Source organism: Astatotilapia calliptera, chromosome 20 (assembly GCF_964374335.1).
Source record: "Astatotilapia calliptera chromosome 20, fAstCal68.1, whole genome shotgun sequence".
Taxonomy (NCBI): Eukaryota; Metazoa; Chordata; class Actinopteri; order Cichliformes; family Cichlidae; genus Astatotilapia; species Astatotilapia calliptera.
Genome location: NC_137441.1, coordinates 27,372,525 through 27,389,975, shown reverse-complemented (window position 1 = coordinate 27,389,975; position 17,451 = coordinate 27,372,525). Strand labels below are relative to the sequence as shown.

The 17,451-nt window shown below is 40.0% G+C and overlaps 1 protein-coding gene across 2 annotated transcripts; it reads left to right on the top strand.

Annotated features, from left to right (window-relative positions):
- The first annotated feature begins 580 nt into the window (after window positions 1–580).
- ano11 (anoctamin 11) lies at window positions 581–16,767 on the top strand. 2 transcript variants are annotated; one of them, XM_080294250.1, is made up of 23 exons: window positions 581–1,037; window positions 1,495–1,621; window positions 1,720–1,913; window positions 2,026–2,133; window positions 2,442–2,578; window positions 2,651–2,708; window positions 2,793–2,903; window positions 2,983–3,148; window positions 4,003–4,093; window positions 5,589–5,685; window positions 5,769–5,912; window positions 6,214–6,351; window positions 7,442–7,540; window positions 8,334–8,436; window positions 10,299–10,410; window positions 10,514–10,568; window positions 10,654–10,751; window positions 12,371–12,507; window positions 12,660–12,865; window positions 12,952–13,088; window positions 13,375–13,465; window positions 13,874–14,005; window positions 15,611–16,767. In XM_080294250.1, exons 1-23 carry the CDS (start codon window positions 906–908, stop codon window positions 15,635–15,637), a joined length of 2,700 nt encoding a protein of 899 aa, XP_080150376.1. In that variant the 5' UTR covers window positions 581–905; the 3' UTR covers window positions 15,638–16,767. The 2 variants fall into 2 exon arrangements, with proteins under 2 accessions (XP_080150376.1, XP_026009629.1); XM_026153844.2 differs by having other exon boundaries at window positions 595–1,037; window positions 13,874–14,057.
- The last annotated feature ends 684 nt before the right edge of the window (window positions 16,768–17,451 follow it).

Below are 17,451 nucleotides of genomic sequence, written 5' to 3'. Positions count from 1 at the left end.
GACTGCAGCACTGCAAACAGCATGAAAAGCAGGAAGGCTGCTGGAGGTGGTGTGCCAAAAAGTGACTTAGTTTTATATATCCTTTATTTATCTAGCTAAAAAGTCTCATTGGCAATAATTAATTCATTTATTTAGTTCTTCATTTTATATATAACCTCTTCATTCATCCTGTTGACTACAGTATTAGCAAAGTTATTACACATAAAAAAACACACAGAAACATCACTTTTTAGCTAAAAAAAAAAAACAACCTCCTGGTACATGTGGGGCTTCTGGACTCTGAGTATAAACCAACAGCATTTTTAAGTGCGCACAGTTTGTTCTGCGCTTTGAGAAGATCACGTGGGGGTGGTGCTTCATCCTCGTGTAATTTATGTTAATTATCTGCAGAATTTCAAACCAGTTCAGTGAAGTATATGAAACAGCTTGCATGGATGAAGGAATACACATTGACTTCAAAGAGAAGAATCCTCTCACAGTGCGTTATGTCCATATAATTATATTATTATAGCACATAAGAGCTTGGACTGCCACTCACTAACTGTTACATTATTTATGAGGTGAAAACGTGCATTTCCCTGCTGAGATGCAGCACAGCACTGTGCGCGGTGTTGCCTGCGTGCTAGATCCATTACGGTATCCACGGCTCTTGCAGTGGAGCAGAGGAGCCTGATGGATGCAGAGATAAAAAGCAGAACGAGGACAAGGGAAGCGTAGATTGCTACAAATGCAGACTTCAGCAGCAGCTTGTTTTTCACTATAGCAAAGACCAGTATCCAGATTTTTTAAGGCTTTTTTTGCATCTCTTACCTTCAGCCTGGCTGAAGTTATCTTTGAATTCCTTCAGTACAGATTTCATGTGAAGGCATAGTGTTTGCTTCAAGTCACAGGAGCTTTTTTTTATCATGTTGAGGAAGAGCTCAGAGCGGCTGAAGGGAGACAGAGAGGTCCTCCTGGATCTGGATACTAGGGCTGAAGCACAAAGCACAGAGAGCTATGGGAGCCTGCAGAATGGGAGCTTTATCCCCCCACGATATGTAAGCTCTGCTTTACTTATTTCCTACAATACTGCAGTGTGATATCTCTTCAGCTCACATAAATCTATAAAATCGCATCACTTTGACACAGCAGTTATTCATTATCCTGTTCCCTTTTGGCCTCACTGATTTCTCAGAGATGTGGCAGTGAGTCTTGAGGGGTTTTACCCTTCATGTAATATAAACATGAACACAAGGTACTGTAAGGACACTGATAATGGGTAATGGTGAGGCATGACTTTACTGCACTGAAAGATTGTTTTCGGCTCATCTTTCTGGTCTTATTACTGCAAAGTGGAGGCATGTACTAGCACAAGAATTAAACCTCTCCTCAAAGCCAATTAAACATTCATACACCGAGCGAAAAGGTTCAAATGCAGAAAAGTGAGCAGAGTTTTCGTCAGCAGCTGTCTCTTTACAGAGTTTCATGATATATTAATGGTGGCTCAACTGTCAGCTTGCAGCTGCAGCTGCTGATGGAGATATGGATGGCGATGATCCCATTTATATGCAGTCTCCTACAAGAAGTAAGCAACCAGTGCCACAGTTGGGGAATTACTTCAGAGACGGGAGAACTAAGATTGGTAGGCTGCTCGCTTTGCATGAGGTTTCATCAGCTCAGTGGTAGGTAGACAAAGTCATTCGTTCATTTAACCTTTCACTCCTCTGGTCTGGGGTGCAGACTTCGTGCTGGTGTGGGAGATTCGTTCACGGAGGAAGCGGCGAGGGAAAGGGACAAATATGGCTACCAGTGAGGAGAGGGAAGCCGTTCCCGCTGAGGAGAGCAGCAGGTCTGAACGAAGGAAAGCACAACTGGCTCAGTGGAGAGAGAAGTTTGTTCAGAACCTGGAGAGTGTTGGCTTGGTCATGGAAAAGGTGTTGTTGACAAGATTAAAGATTATTTATCTTATTATTAAATTATTAAATCTGTTCATTATTTTTCCTGACTTGTTGATTAACGTCTTCTTTGTTGCCTCTTTACTTGTAGGAGGAAACTGCAAATGAAAAGAAGACCATACACTTTCTCAAAATTAGCGCCCCCTGGGATGTGTTGGTGTGTTATGCTGAGGAGCTTTGCCTTAGAGCTCCACTGCAAGTAAGTACAGCTATTTATTTCTAGGTAGGTTCAATTTAAAGTTATTTGTTACGTGACGTTAAACCCAGTTGATAATAATACTAATTTGGGGAATAAACAAGGACAACTTAATATGAAAGAGCACACTGATGTTTACCAGATAAAGTCTTTACTCTCTCACTTTTCTCTTTAATCATGCGAACATTTTCTGATTATCTCTTAAGACAATGAAAACCTGTCGTAACATTTCACTCAGAACCAAAAACGTGCATCTTATGCTGTTCTACAGTAATAGAAGGAGGTCACCTGTATCTGTGTTTGTGTCCCAGGCACAGCAGCATCTAGACCTCAACACATCTGCTCGGGTACTGAGTAAACTATGCATACCTAACGTAATGACGGAGTCTGTGCCTAACAGGCCTCTGGACTATTACACATGTGCCTTTCGCAAGTCAAAGATGAGCAGGTGGGTTAACTTCTGCAAACAGTTGGATCAGATCACTGCTGCGTGTTTTGCTGAATGTACGCTTTTCTTCAGATTCCTTGGCTGGGAAGATCACGATACATATTTCACAAATACGCAGAGGCACCGTGTTGTAAGTAACACAAGTGTGACAATAGTAGTATACTGAATGTATCGGATGTATATTTGAACTAACAGACTGAGAGTTTTATTTCAGGTCTATGAGATTCTTGCCAGGACAGCATATGGGAAAAGGAAGAAGGCTGAAGTCGGAGTGGACAGACTGTTAAATGAAGGGGCGTACACAGCAGCGTTCCCGCTGCATGAGGTGAGTTATTTTTAGCTGTTCTGTACACTGAAATGTGTCGTTTTCTCTTTCTCACTAGCAGCATGTTTTTTCTCTTTAGGGGCCCTTTCAGCTTCCAAAGCACGAGGTCCGACCTGACGAGCTGAACCAGAGGCAGGTTCTCTACTACTACTGGGCCCGCTGGTGCAAATGGTACAAGTATCAACCACTGGACCATATCAGGGAGTACTTTGGAGAGAAGATTGCACTCTACTTTGCCTGGCTGGGTAAATATATATTCTTATTTCTGTTGTTCAAAAAATTTGGCTCATTTTTTACAGATAAAAAGCCCACTCCTTCCTGAATCCAGGAGGATTACTGAATCCAGACCAGAAGGTATCACAATAACTAGTAATGTTAATTAAATATTTAGATTTTGTCATTATTGCTAAAATGAAAACATTATAAATATCTGTGCAACTGTTAAGGCTTTCTCCCTGTCGACAAGTAATTTGAGTTTAATTAACTGCTCAACATAAGCGTTCTATTGATATCTCAGTAATTTTATTACCTTGAAGCACAAACTAAAGCAGTTTTTGCAGATTATTTGGTTGAAATCAATTTAAATTTAGTAGCTAACTATAATTTTATTACAATTCTGGTCATTTGATTTGAGTCTGATGGGGGCCAAAGATTTCTCTATTTTAAAAAAACCCCGCTGTTCATTTTAATAAATGAGAAATACGTGGAGTCTGTATTACACGCCAGAATCATTTAAAATGATTAGAAATGGATCAAAACTAATACAGGACAATAAGCAGAGTGCTCACATAAATAAACATACTGTATGATACAGCAATCTAAGCTACAGCCTCCTGGCACTGACTCTACAGTGAATTGTATCTATTACTTTTTTCTTCCTTTCTTTTTTCACAAAAAGGTACAAGTGGAAACTCCTTTTTTTAGCAGTGAAATTCTTTTATGAATCTCTGTTAAGAGGAGAGTGTAGTATATGCAAAGGGGCTATACCTGAGCTTGAAACCATTATTGTCAGGATGAAAGTCATCACTGCAGCTGAAATTGAACATCCGTCTTGCATCAGCTGAGAGCTGCAGTCTAATGGAGCTTTTTGTCTCTGCAGGTTTCTACACAGCCTGGCTGCTGCCGGCAGCAGTGGTCGGGACTCTGGTCTTTGTGTCTGGAGTGATGTCCATGGGTACCAACACACCAGCGTGAGTCTGCATCATGTATACATAGCATGTGTTTTATTGTGTAACACAAAATAATTTTAAATGAAATGTCGCATTACAGACATGGCTAGTCACGTGTGACTGCACTCACTTAGATAAGGTATTGTGGCATAGTTGTTGAAGTTTTACACACAGGGGTCAGTTTAAGCAGGCAGTTCAAACACAAGTGAAGCAACCACCGTTTTAATAGACACAAAAACTTGGATCTTGTCTTTAATAATGTATAACATAAAAATCAAACAAATAGGAAACCCTCACACAAAGTTAGTTGCAACTAGTTGCAAACAGTTGCCAAATGTGAAAAAATCCAATGCAGTCATGGGGCAACTATTGATCACCCAGCCCCCTGACCCCCCGATCCCTCAATGGAGTTTCAGATGGTAACCAGACATTATGTTTAATTAAACATTAAACATACTTATGCACTGACATGTATCACTATTGATAGTGATTCAGCTGAATTTAATGCACACCCACATGGCTCATAATAAAAATAAACGGGACTAATCATTGTCAGCCAGCTGCTGGCTGCAGTGGCTTCTTAGAGTCTTATTGTTTCAGTGAAGCTGCTGAAATTGGTGCCGTTGTGCCTGTTCAGAAACGTATAGCAAAAACCTTACTGATGTCCAACATAAGAGCCAAAGTTCAGTGCTGTACTTAATGTACACACATGAGATTAGCATTGATTTCTCCTTAGAAAGAAAGCAAATAAGTGTGTTATAGCTTTTGTTTTAAGGGCTGCCACAGTTTCCTGGAAATTAAACTCCACTTACAGACTCTCTCAAACAAGCACAACTTTAGATTCAAATATTTCAAAGCAGAGCGCACTCTGCATAAAGACTCGCTTCACAGCTAGATCATCTACATGTGGGATGTCTGTGCCAGTTTGTCATATATTATTTATTAAGAGTTGGCTCTCCTTTCTGGTTTTTCTTCTCAGTGTAAGTGTAGCCTAGATTGTGTACAGTAATATTGCCGCTGTAACTACTGTTTACCTTTTTCTGGCTTCATTTCTTAGGGATAAGTCGATATCCTAGGAAAGAGAGTCTGTGGCAGCAAGAAAAAGCAGCCATCTCTAATGGACAATTAGTGCAGAATAATCCTCCTATTAAAAAAAAAAGAGGAGGAAATAGATCTCGCTGTCAGTCCAGGCTTTATTTGTAGCTGATCCCATGTGCAGTCAGGGTTTCAGTAACTCACTCTATAACTGTAATAAAGGAAAGAGCAGTAGCTTTGTTTCCCGGCAGGAGGTTAGGAGAATGCTTTCCACACCGCTCATCTGTTCCCTGGAAGCAGTACGTAATAGGTATATGTGCAGCCTTTACATCCATTAGAGTTAATTCTCCCAATCCCTTAGCTCCCACACTGATCATTATTGGGCCTCACAGTTATGTGAGGCCAAATACTTGTTGCTTTAAAACCTGTAATTAGTGTTATCTCAGGTGTAACTAATCTGTGTCAGTGTGTCTGTCAACAGGGAGGAAATCTGTAACAGTGGAGCTAGCTATACCATGTGTCCACTCTGCAAAACATGTAAGGCCTGGAACATGTCTGAGATCTGCACCTTGACGAAGGTACCAAGCTTTTCGTGGTGAACAAATCGCTGACTCTGCGAAAAAAGACTTGAACCTAATGGTTGTACCTTTCTCTGTTGCAGCTGGGATACTTATTTGACCATCCAGGTACAGTGTTTTTCAGTGTGTTCATGTCATTCTGGGCTGTAACCTTTCTGGAGTACTGGAAGAGAAAAATGGCCACTCTGGCACATCACTGGGACTGTATGGACTTCCATGAAGAGGAGGTATTGGTTGCTTTCAGTATGAGTGTGATCATACTGGTCTTATTCGGTTTAGAGCTCTTAGGTCTGTCATGATTATAGATCCAGTAATACAGTAATGGGCATCATGACTGTTTGCACTTGTTTGCACAGGGATTCTATTTTTTTAATATTTGATTTTAACCTTTATACACGGAAGTTTCAGTTTTGTACAGAGTAAACAAGGTAAACAACAGAGCAAAGACTAAAGTTACAGACCAATCTGTGAACCAGACAAAGCCGGTGAAGAGTGTGTCCAGTGATGATGGTCACTGTTTTCTTTAAGGAGCGTCCTCGGCCGGAGTTTGCAGCCATGGCCCCTACTATGGAGCAAAATCCAGTGACTGGGGTCAAAGAGCCATACTTTCCTGAAAAAACCAGGCTGTCTCGCATGTTCACTGGCTCCATGGTTATCATAATGATGGTGAGGCCATTTAAAATATTTTACATACTGTACTGCTGTTTTGTTGTTTTTGCACTTCAGTAAAAGAAATACTCGAGGTGCATTTTAACACTATGCATTATGTTTAGTTAGGTTCTTAAACGGTTTAATTACCACTATTATTGTCACACTGTAAAATGTCGTTCTAATACAGCAGATCCAGATCCGCTCCCGAACAACAGACTTTCTCTTTTTCTCATCATTAATCTCATTGCACGTGGTTTCAGTAAGGAGTCTCGGTTTCTCTTGAGCTTTTCCTTTTGTGATTGTGTTGAGAAATAGAGGTGGGGTTAACACCTTTGTGCCATTCCAGTAAATCCTGCATTGTTAACTGAACCCTTTTTTAATAATGAATCCAGGTCACATGCCTACAGGGCCAGATATGATCCCATCATCTCATCCACGCACTTTATGCTGTGTCCAAGATTCACTTCTTTGTAGATGCAGATCTGAGGATCGTTTTTCACACACCCTTGTTTTGATGATGGGATTAGAGATGGAAATGTTTTAAAATTCTAATTCTCTTCCCTGTTCAGTAGAAGGATTTTGCTGGAAACATACTGATGTTATGATAGTTGTGAATTTTGATATAAGGAATGAAAATGTCTGCAAGTTAATTTCCCGAAACTGAAAGGAATAGAATCCACTATTAGACAAAGAAAAGAAATGAATATCATGGAAAAAATTATTCAGCTGTTACTAAATTTTATGGGAATAATACCTGATCCAAGCTCTTGTTGGAAGCTCTTGCTTGCTTGCCAATCTTTAGAAAAATCCTACTACTAAATGCTACTGACTTAGAAAAGCATATGCATGTCTAGCACATTCAATTAAAGCCGTCTTTTAAAAACTTTGTTTGTGCTCTGAAAGATGTCAGTCAGGATGTAAGAGATATGGATCAGTTTTATGATGAGCATCATGAGAGCCGCAATGAGGATGCTGGACTCTTGACTTCTTGGTCTTATATTATGCTGCATGGTGTTGATGATGACAGCAGACCTTTGTGTGCCTCTGGCTGTGTGCAGCATATTATGTCGCAGCTACAGGTGTGCTTTTCCCCCTCTTCTCTCAGCTGTGTGTGGTGATGATCTTCCTGGTGACGGTGGTCGTGTGCCGTGGTATCATCAGTGTGGTGATATTTCATTCTGGGAGCCCTGTGCTGCGGACAGAGGTACATTACAGCTGTTTCATGCTTTGCACAAAGAAATGCTACAAACACATTGGAGCTTTTTTCCAAAAAGAAAACTGTTAATAAGAAGAGAATGCAATTATTAAATTATTAAAAATGATCACAATCACATTTTAATATAACATTTTCATTTTTTGGGCATCACAGTGGTGCAGTGGTGGTGGAATCCACTGGCCATTTGGGGACTTTCTGTATGGAGGCCCCAGACTCATACATCCCCACACTGTGTGGGTTCTCTCTGGGTGCTCTGGCTTTATCCCACAGTCCAAAGACATGCATGTTAGGTTAACTGGTGAATATAAAATTGGCCATAGGTGTGAAAGTGAGTGTGAATGGTTGTCTGTTTCTCTGTTTAAGCCCTGTGGTTGACTGGCTCCCTTTCCAGGGAGTAGCCCCACCCTTTGTCCTGTGACAGATGTGATAGGCTCCAGTCAACAATCATGACCGTTCAGTCTTGGTTTTCTTCTTTGTCCACTGTGTACAGAAATTTATGCTGACACTTTTTATCATATTATGTAACACATATGATCTGCAGTAAAATTCTCATATTTACATTATACCAAGAAACAGCTCAGTGTTACTAACTTTACACATTTTTTTTGCCATTCTCTCAACTTTTACTGCCAGTTCACATGGTCAAAAACGATCAACATTTGAGTTGTGTTGTGTTGGTACTGTTTTTAATTAAATATATTTGTACATGTTTAAATTATTTTGCAAATCACTGCATTTTATTTATCATACAAACATTCATGCATTTAATTTCCTCCCCCAGGCAGGGACCATAGCCAACATCTCCAGCAGTATTGTAAACCTGGGGCTCATACTGCTGATGGGCCAGGTCTACACTGCATTAGCTGAGCAGCTCACTAAATGGGGTAAGAATCAATGCTGCTCTCACACACCTCAAACCTCTGTGGTGTATATTGTTATCAGCTTTGTACTTGATTGCCACTAACTAAAAGCTCAGACTTCTCCAGAGCAGGTGAATCTCTTCAGTTGGATCCTTATGGTTATTGTTTCTGTCAAAGTAGCTGCATCATGTTGCAGAATTATGGGACTGTAAAGTACAGATACAGAGGGCATAAAAAGTCTACACACAAAAAAATATTTTTAAAAACCCTAAAAACAATGTGGTTGGACACGTCTGCACGCCTTCTTATAATTAGGGGTAAGATTAATCACATGTGAATTCATATTAAACATTAGTCATCAGTTAAAGTGACTCATTAAAATCAAATGAAGTTCAGCTGTTTTTGTAGGATTTTCCTGATGTGTACCTTGTGGCATCTTCCAACAAAATTTGTGATCTGCAAATAACTTACAAACACATCAAACTGATCTCATTGCTGAAAATAGATGAAAAAAACCCCATTACTGCCAGAACTGAGGGAAAGACAAGAAGATAACTGGCCAGGGAGATTTACAGCAACATTAAATGAGCTGCAGGAATTTCTGGCAAGAACTGGTTGTGTACTACATGTGACAACAATCTCAAGTTAAACACACACATGATATACATACATCAGAGCGTCCACAAGCATGTAGGTTTTGTGTCATGATCTGATAAGGCCAAAGTTGAAGGTTTTAGGAGTGATTCCTTGAGATATGTTTGACACAAAAACAGTTCACATCACCAGAGAAAAACTGTACCTGCAATGAAGCATGGTAGTGATAACATCGTGCTTTGGGGCTGTTTTTCTTCATCTGGAACTACAGTAGGGCTTTAGTCAAGCTGGGAGGATTTATGAACAGTACTAAAATAGCAATCGTTTTTCACAAAAAACCTCTTTAGGCATCTGCTAGAAAACTGAAGATCAAGAGGATTTGGACCTTGTAGCACAACAGCAGCAACCAGCTGCATATATCCAGATCATCAAAATAACTGATTCACCAAAAAATGAGCCAGCCTGAGTACAGATTCAGATCCTGCTGAAAAACTGTGGAGTGACCTGAAGAGGACTGTGCTCAAAAGATGGCGCCATAATCTGAAAAACTTGGAGTGTTTTTACAGAGAAGAGAAGGGCAAATAATGAAGACGTGCCATGCTAACAACTAACCAAAAAGACTGACTACTGTAATAAAATGCAAAGGTGCTTCAACAAAGTTGTTAGTTTAACCCTTTAACTCACAGTGTACCATATTTGATACATGACTTTTCATGAGTTCTTGAGATGTTCACATGATCAGTGTGCAAAAACTCTGCTTAATTGTTTAGGCAAAAAATAAGAACAAATAAATAATAATTTTCTGACAATTATTTCATGGGTCAGGCTTTAAATAGCTAAGGATGTGCATATTTATGCAACCAGATTGTTGTAAAAATTTTAGTGTACATGTTTAACCCCTCCAAAAAGATTGTAACTGTTAATCTTGATGTTTAAACAGTTCAGCCACTGTTTAAAATGGATATCGGCAGGATTGTTGATGATGTATCCAGCAGAGTATTTGTAGAATTATCTCATTTCAGTCAAGAAAGTATGATAGACAATCATATTCGCTGCTGATTCTTGATTCTTGTAAAAAAACAGACAAATCAAAAAACACCCCAAATTAATGTAAAAAAAATAGTTTACACTGTGGTTTCCCTTTTTTCTTAGTTTTGACTACCTGTAAACCAGTTATCATAATATCTTGTTATCTATATAAAAATCACTTTGAAGTCATTTAAACTAAGTGAAATCAAAGGCAACATTGTCTCGATGTCTTTAACACTGTGTTTTTGTGCGATGTGTTGCAGAGATGCACAGAACACAAACCCAGTATGACAACGCTTTCATCTTCAAGGTGTTCATCTTCCAGTTTGTCAACTTCTACTCGTCTCCCTTTTATGTGGCTTTCTTTAAAGGAAGGTGAGACACACGAGTCACAACAGACACACAGGATAATCATGAAAAGATGAAGACACTGAGACAAAGAAAGTATTTAAGGTGCCACTGATCTCTCTGTGATTAGGTTTGTGGGTTACCCTACCAACTACGGGACCTTGTTCGGGATGAGAAATGAAGACGTGAGTGATTTAGAGAGCCTGTAACGTACCAGCATGTGAAAATGATGCCCCCATAGTGTCATGTCTGTGTGTCTTTGCGTTACAGTGTGGTGCCGGGGGTTGCCTCATTGAATTGGCTCAACAACTTTTCATCATAATGGTGGGAAAACAGCTCATCAACAACGTTCAGGAGTTCATCTTACCGTACGTTGCTACACTTTTAGCTTTTATGGGTTTTTTTATGTATATGTTTTATGTTTTTATAGAAAAATGTTCTGTTGTCAATCTCCAGCATATTTAAACATCCTTTATTCTTCCTTTTATTTACATCCTTTATTATTTATTTAAAAGCTTTCGTGGTTTACCAGGACATCTTACTTTTTAGAGAAAAATTTTCAGGAGTAAATTTTTTCTGCAATAAAATAATAATTAAACAAATTAGATTCAAACACATGAGCAATAAGTACAGTGACTGTCAAATACAACTGAAAAGATTAAAGCAGAGTTAGGATAAAAGCTAAAACTGGTACAGATGTGGGAGATGCATAAAAGTAGCTGTGCTGTGTCATATTGTTCCACAGTTCCAGCTGTTTAGTGCAGTAAATCTCATCCATGTGCCTCTGCACCATCAGCTGTGTGTGACTGTTTAAGACTTACTGCAGACAGTAAGTGTAAAATAAGGGCAGCAGAGGAGCAGTTCAGTAAATACGCTTAAAACCTCTGGCAAAATTATGTAATCATCACTCTTGAGGATCCAGCTCTTTTACTTTGTAGCACATAAACAAATCACAGATATGATGACAGAAATTATTGCTATACATGAAAAATAAATGGGCAGAAACAGGAGCCAACATTTGTTACAGAACTGTCAGAAACAGGCTGAATGAAATGAGATTTACATGCAGAGAAGCCAAACACAAGCCAGCGCTTACAGTGGGCCAAAGAGGGGCAGTCATGGACTGTGTTAACTGATGTTAGTGATGAATCATAAATGTGGAGTGGCCAAGGGGATGATGCTGGAAATTTGGTCTTGTGCTGCTGCAGTGAAACAGACAAAGATGACTGCATGAAGAAAACAAGCACATTTCCCCACTCAGTGGTGGGGCGGCATGTGTTGTAAAAGATGAGAGGGGATTGCAGTCATTACATCAGCAACAAATGCTTCCAGTGATAGAAAATAGGTTTGGTTAACTAATTCCAACTGAAAGTCTATGGTGGTTATTGGGGAAGAATGATTGCTGTTCAGCTACAAAAAATTAGTCCTGTGTCATATCTGTGATGTAATGAACATCCTCTAAATGTGCTGTTTCTGTCATTTTTGCCATTGCATGTTACAATGCATACTAACATAAATCCTTATCCTGATTCCATCAAATGATCAGGTGACCCTGGAGTTATGCTCCAATAGGCCCAGGCTGCTGGGGCGTTCCCTTCCCTCTTCACTCACTTCTTTTCACTCTCTGCAAGGTTTTGCACCACGTGTCTATTTAGTCATTAGCCGTTATTAAACTCTGGCACTTTCTCCCATAGTTATCTCCTTTCTCCTGTTTCTGCTGTCTTCTCCCATGCCATCACCCCCAAGTGGTCGCGGCAGATGGCTGCTCTTCCCTGAGCCTGGTTCTGCTGGAAGTGTCTTCCTGTCAAAAGGGAGTTTTTCCTTCCCTCTGTTGCCAAATGTTTGCTCACAGGGGTTGTCTGTTGTTGGGGTTTCTTTCGAATAGTTTTTTGGTTTTAACCTTAGAGTATAAAGCACCTTGAGGCGAATGTGTGCCTTTATAAATAAAACTGAATTAAACCGAAAATGTCTTTTTCTTCCCTAACAGTAAAGTGAAGGCCTGGCGCCAGAAGAGAACTCTGGCAAAAGTGCTGGGTGGCAAGGCATCCCATGAGCCTCGGCGCTGGGAAGAGGATTACCAGCTGGTTGAGTGTGAGGGCCTGTTCGAAGAGTACCTGGAGATGGGTGAGTATCCATATCTGATTTAGAGACTTTAATATCACTGCATTCAACCGGATCGCCAGTTCAGTCCAACTAAAAATTCACACATAGATAATATCCATTTTGATGAAAAAATGCAAAGATTAATTATCTAATTTTAATTTCATGTGCTGCAGTGCTCCAGTTTGGGTTCATTACTATCTTTGTGGCGGCGTTCCCCCTCGCTCCGCTCTTCGCCCTCCTTAACAACTGGGTGGAGATTCGTTTGGATGCACACAAGTTTGTGTGCGAGTACCGCCGGCCGGTGGCTGAACGTGCACAAAACATCGGAGTGTGGTTTAACATACTGGAAGCTTTGTCACACCTGTCTGTCATTGCCAATGTGAGTTCATGTCTAATACATTATTGTCAGACTACATAGCAATATGAGGAAAAAAAGAACATTTATTATCTTTTATTCTTTTTCAGGCTTTCCTAATAGCGTTCACTTCAGATTTTTTACCTCGCCTGCTGTATCAGTACAAATTTGACAATGATCTCAACGGATACGTCAACTTCACCCTGGCTTACGCCCCACTCAACTACACAGAGTACCCTATGTGCAGGTATGCTGCTTTGAGCTTTCTTTTTATGCTCCTTTTTATTCCTTCATCTTATGTGTCAAGTTCAACTTCTCATATATGGTTACTTTGGTGTTGCTAAGCAACATTTAAGTTTCTTAACATTTAAGTTAAGTGTGTTCATGTCATAGCCTTGGCCAACAATGGGTGATATTACTGAATATTAAGACTGTTCTTTTCATGTGCTGCTGCTGTATATTATACACACCAAGTATTACAAATATTTCTTGTTGTAACTTTGTAACAAATTATGTTTGTTGGGGTTTTTCAGATACAAAGCATTCAGAGACAACAATGGAAACTACACACTGTTTTACTGGGAGCTCCTGGCAGTCAGACTTGGCTTTATTATTGCATTTGAGGTATGACGGAAGCTTCCTAGCATCTCTATTTACTTCATTTTGCCTGTTTTAGTGGTTTTACCTTTGTTTAGTATTGCCTTTTCACTGACACCTCTATGCCAGTTCTGCTTGTTTGGACAAATTCTAATGATTTAGTCCTCTTTTACCGTTTTGTTTCCATCTGCATCACTTTTTATTCTCTCTCTATATACCTCCTCTCTGCCATTTCCTCACAGTTATTTGTTAATGCTCACCTGAGAGAGAAGAAATTATTCACCAGTTGTACAAATTATGTGGAAAATAAAACTACAAGTACTGTTTTTCCATTTTCATGCTTGAAGATCAGCTGTCTGTTTGCTTAAAATTAATGACAATTTGTGATGTGGAGATTGTTCACACTGTTCTTGCTGTTGTTTTTACTGTCACCAGCACGTGGTGTTCTTCGTGCTGCGAGCCATTGACTGGATTGTACCCGATGTTCCCGAGTCCCTGGAGCTGAAGATGAAGAGGGAGCGCTACCTGGCTAAGCAAGCTCTGGCTGAAAACCAGGAGGCCCTGTTGGTGAGTCGAGCCCGAGCGGCCGCCGCTGCCACTCCAGGCACCTCCAGCCCAGGTCAGTAAGAACATGGGACGCACACACACAAGGTCATGCAGCACACACTTCTCCATATAAAGTAAATCTAGTTAACAATGACCAGGTAAATATGTTCATATTAAACTCACTTAAATCATCTTTTGGATACAAATTTGTGTGTCTGAGAGCAGAAAAAAAATAAAAACAAGTCTTTTCTATTAGAAGTTTCTAATAAAATGTTACCTTGTCAGCTGCATGATAAACAAATCCAGCTCTGCAGTGTGTTTCCACGTAGGTGATCCATGCAGTGTCAAACCTGTCACTGTCTCTGACACAGCTGATTCACACTAATAAAATCCACAATTGAAAGGCTTTTAAGAGCTCACCCACCCACCTGCAAAGCACCTGCGGCTATACTGGCTGTCATAAACTCGCTGCGTACAGCATGATCATTAGAGGTAATCTATGTGGGATCAGTGCCAAATATTTCGCTTGATTGCATCGCCAGACTTTGTGACCTGATGTGTGTTGGCACGGGTTATTTCATCCATCAGCACTTCTGTTCAGGTTGGACTTTAAATAAAATGAAAAATCATTATGTTCAGCAAAACGAAGCAGCTTAACACGTCACATGTCAAATTTCATATTCTGCCCACGGGGATTGAGCGATGATCGTCGGGTATAGACTGTCATAGTGTGTATATTCATCCTCACCTGTATGTGTGTGTGTCCCCTTTGTTCTGGCCCACGCTGTTGTCATGTGTCTCATGTAGTGAATGTTGCTGGATGAGGACAGGTAAGTACAGCACAGGTAAGTGAATGGCATTCCTAAAAAGGATGTCATGATTTCAGTTCAGAAATATTGGTATTAATTTATATTTTTAAGCCGATCCAGTGATCATTTAAAGTCTGATTTTCTTTTGTTGTTTAATCAAAAGTTATAATGTGGTACATGTAAGTCAGCAAAACATCTGTAAGACGTCAGTGGGCCCAGAGTTGCTCGCTGTTATGGTGATTATTCATCTCCATATCACATTAGTTAGTCTCTGTTTAGAAGCTGCTTATTTTATTTGCTGATCCAAGTTAATAGCTAGCTCTTACCTCAACATTACTAACTAATACTAATTACTAATACTACTACTCCCTGTGGTTTCATTGCATTTGGGATGCACAGGTTTTGGATTGGAGTCTGAAAACTTGAATACAGCAGGTGGCATTGTGGGATTTTTATATCCTCTAACTCCCCTAAAGTCACATTTTGTTTAGTTTAATTTAGAACTTAGTTAGATCAACACTGTGTGAATTTAATGTGCATATTTGCTCTTCGAAGATAAAAAGCAACCATTTTATTAGATGTGAGGCCTACAGGACATACAGACTAAGGACTTTGGCATCTGAAATTATTTATTACATTTCATTGTGTAACCAGTTTATTTAGTGTTGTAGTTACCTGATGTGATCGCTGCAGCAAAAGTATCTGTGTCAGCCTTTTCCTCCTCTGTACCTCTTATTGTAGTCAGTCTAACACAATTAACTCTTTTTCTTGCCTTTCTGCTTCTTTCCCGTTACTTCTGCCATTGCCTCCTCTGAAGGAAGTGACACGTCCCTTGGAAACATGAGTTAGGATTCCTCTGTGGAAAAGAAGCAGTGGGACTGAACGCTGGTGGAATATGAGACTTTCCTTTGTATCTCGGATAAGTGAAATTTTCCCAAGAAAGTGGAATACTGTCTTGGGATTGGTTTTCATATCACTAATACATATTCATCTGCACAGATACATGGTAAGCAGGTGTGCTTCGGCCTGCCCACCTTCTTCATATGGACATTTCTCCAACATATTTGGGATTTTTTTCAATCTCATGGTTATTGCAACATTATCAGAGTCTGATGTTACTGGAGCAAAGGGCATGAATTTATAAAGCATAAATCTATGTATTGCTAAATAATTAAGCAACGTATGTGGGGAAAATTAGTATGTTGATTGGCTTCCACTAGCTGCAGCATGCACTGTTAATGCTACCTGACGCCACGCAGGTGTGGGACTTACTTGCAGTACTGTGTGTGTATCCCACGCAGCCTCAGATTGACTTCAAAGTCTGACAACATGAACTATTTAAATGATGCCAAATGTTGTATTGACAGAGCATAGTTTGAAATTGCATAAATTCCAATTTGCAGTGTTTTTCTTGGAGTTACTGTTGGGATACCCAGAGGACCTGAAATGTAATGAAGTTGGATTACACCTTGACTCTGCAAAAGCTCATCCTGAATATTTTGGGGGGGCTTTATAAAACTCCTCTGAAGGGACAGAAGGCTTCAAACAAAGGAGTGCACAGGATCAGTAGTGCCACTCATGGAAAGAAAACAGACTTTTATGTGTGAGCTCGACAGACTGCCTCTTTAATGTGTATTGTTATTATCTTTATGACGAATGCTGACTTGAAGTCAAAGTTCACCTTTCTTGGACAAACTGTTACAACAAATCAACAGAGTCAACAGTGCTTTGGGGTTTTTTGCTCCTCATTTTCACAAAGCTGGCATTGTTCACTGACTGTATTATCATCACATAGTTTATGCTGCGTTTTCACTCAGCACCAAGCATGAAAGTCTTTTCTACGTGAATGTCCTGCACAGTATGGCTGTACAGTACTGTAAACAGGAGTGAAACAGCACCTGAGCAGAGGCCATATTTTACATATGAGCTTTTTTGTCATTTTTGATCAAATAAATCTAGTTTGACGAACGCAAACACCTCCTCGATGTGGGATTCACAGCCTCAGAGATGCTGTACTTGCTGGAACTTTAATCCTTCCACACCATCTGTCTTCTCCACTTTCTTCTTCTCTTCATTTTGCCCTCCTTCTTAAAACATCACCTTCCCCCCAAAAAGATGAAAAGTCTCTGATTTATTGGGAGTCAGAAACAGACAGGTGTTTCATTAATGATTTCCCTCTTCCTCTCCCTCCTCCCCACACAAAAACTCCACCAATGGCCGTGGCCTTGGGCAACTCCTGACTTTTACTTCATCTCATCTCCTCTTCCACCTCAGTCTCTTTTTTTCATGTTATTTCATTCCTGAAGTCACTTTTTTTGTAATGAATACTATCTTCTTCCTCCTCTTCTCTCTCTTGGCCACATTCATCCTTTAGATTGTTGTGATTGCTCTGCGTTCCTCTGCCATGGCCTGCAGGAAGAGTGAGTTAGTACATGTCAGCGAGCACAGGTATGCGCTGCGGACACCGGCTGGCTCATTTACCGGCTGCTGGAGTGAAGTGAGGGAATGTTTGCATGCAAGCAAGACATGGCAACGAGGCATATGATGAGGACTCAGCTGAATATTTTTTTTAAAAGCCCTCGAAACTTGCCTGATAGTCAATGCATTAGCATTTCAGTTGCAAATGCACATACTGAGAAATACAGCTGCATTTCAGGG

Coding starts and splice junctions, on each gene's coding strand:
- ano11 (XM_026153844.2), top strand. CDS start 906: ATGTTGAGGAAGAGCTCAGAGCGGCTGAAGGGAGACAGAGAGGTCCTC. Junction 2,709..2,792: donor ATACGCAGAGGCACCGTGTT/GTAAGTAACACA, acceptor GTTTTATTTCAG/GTCTATGAGATTCTTGCCAG. Junction 14,058..15,610: donor TCCAGGCACCTCCAGCCCAG/GTCAGTAAGAAC, acceptor CCTCCTCTGAAG/GAAGTGACACGTCCCTTGGA.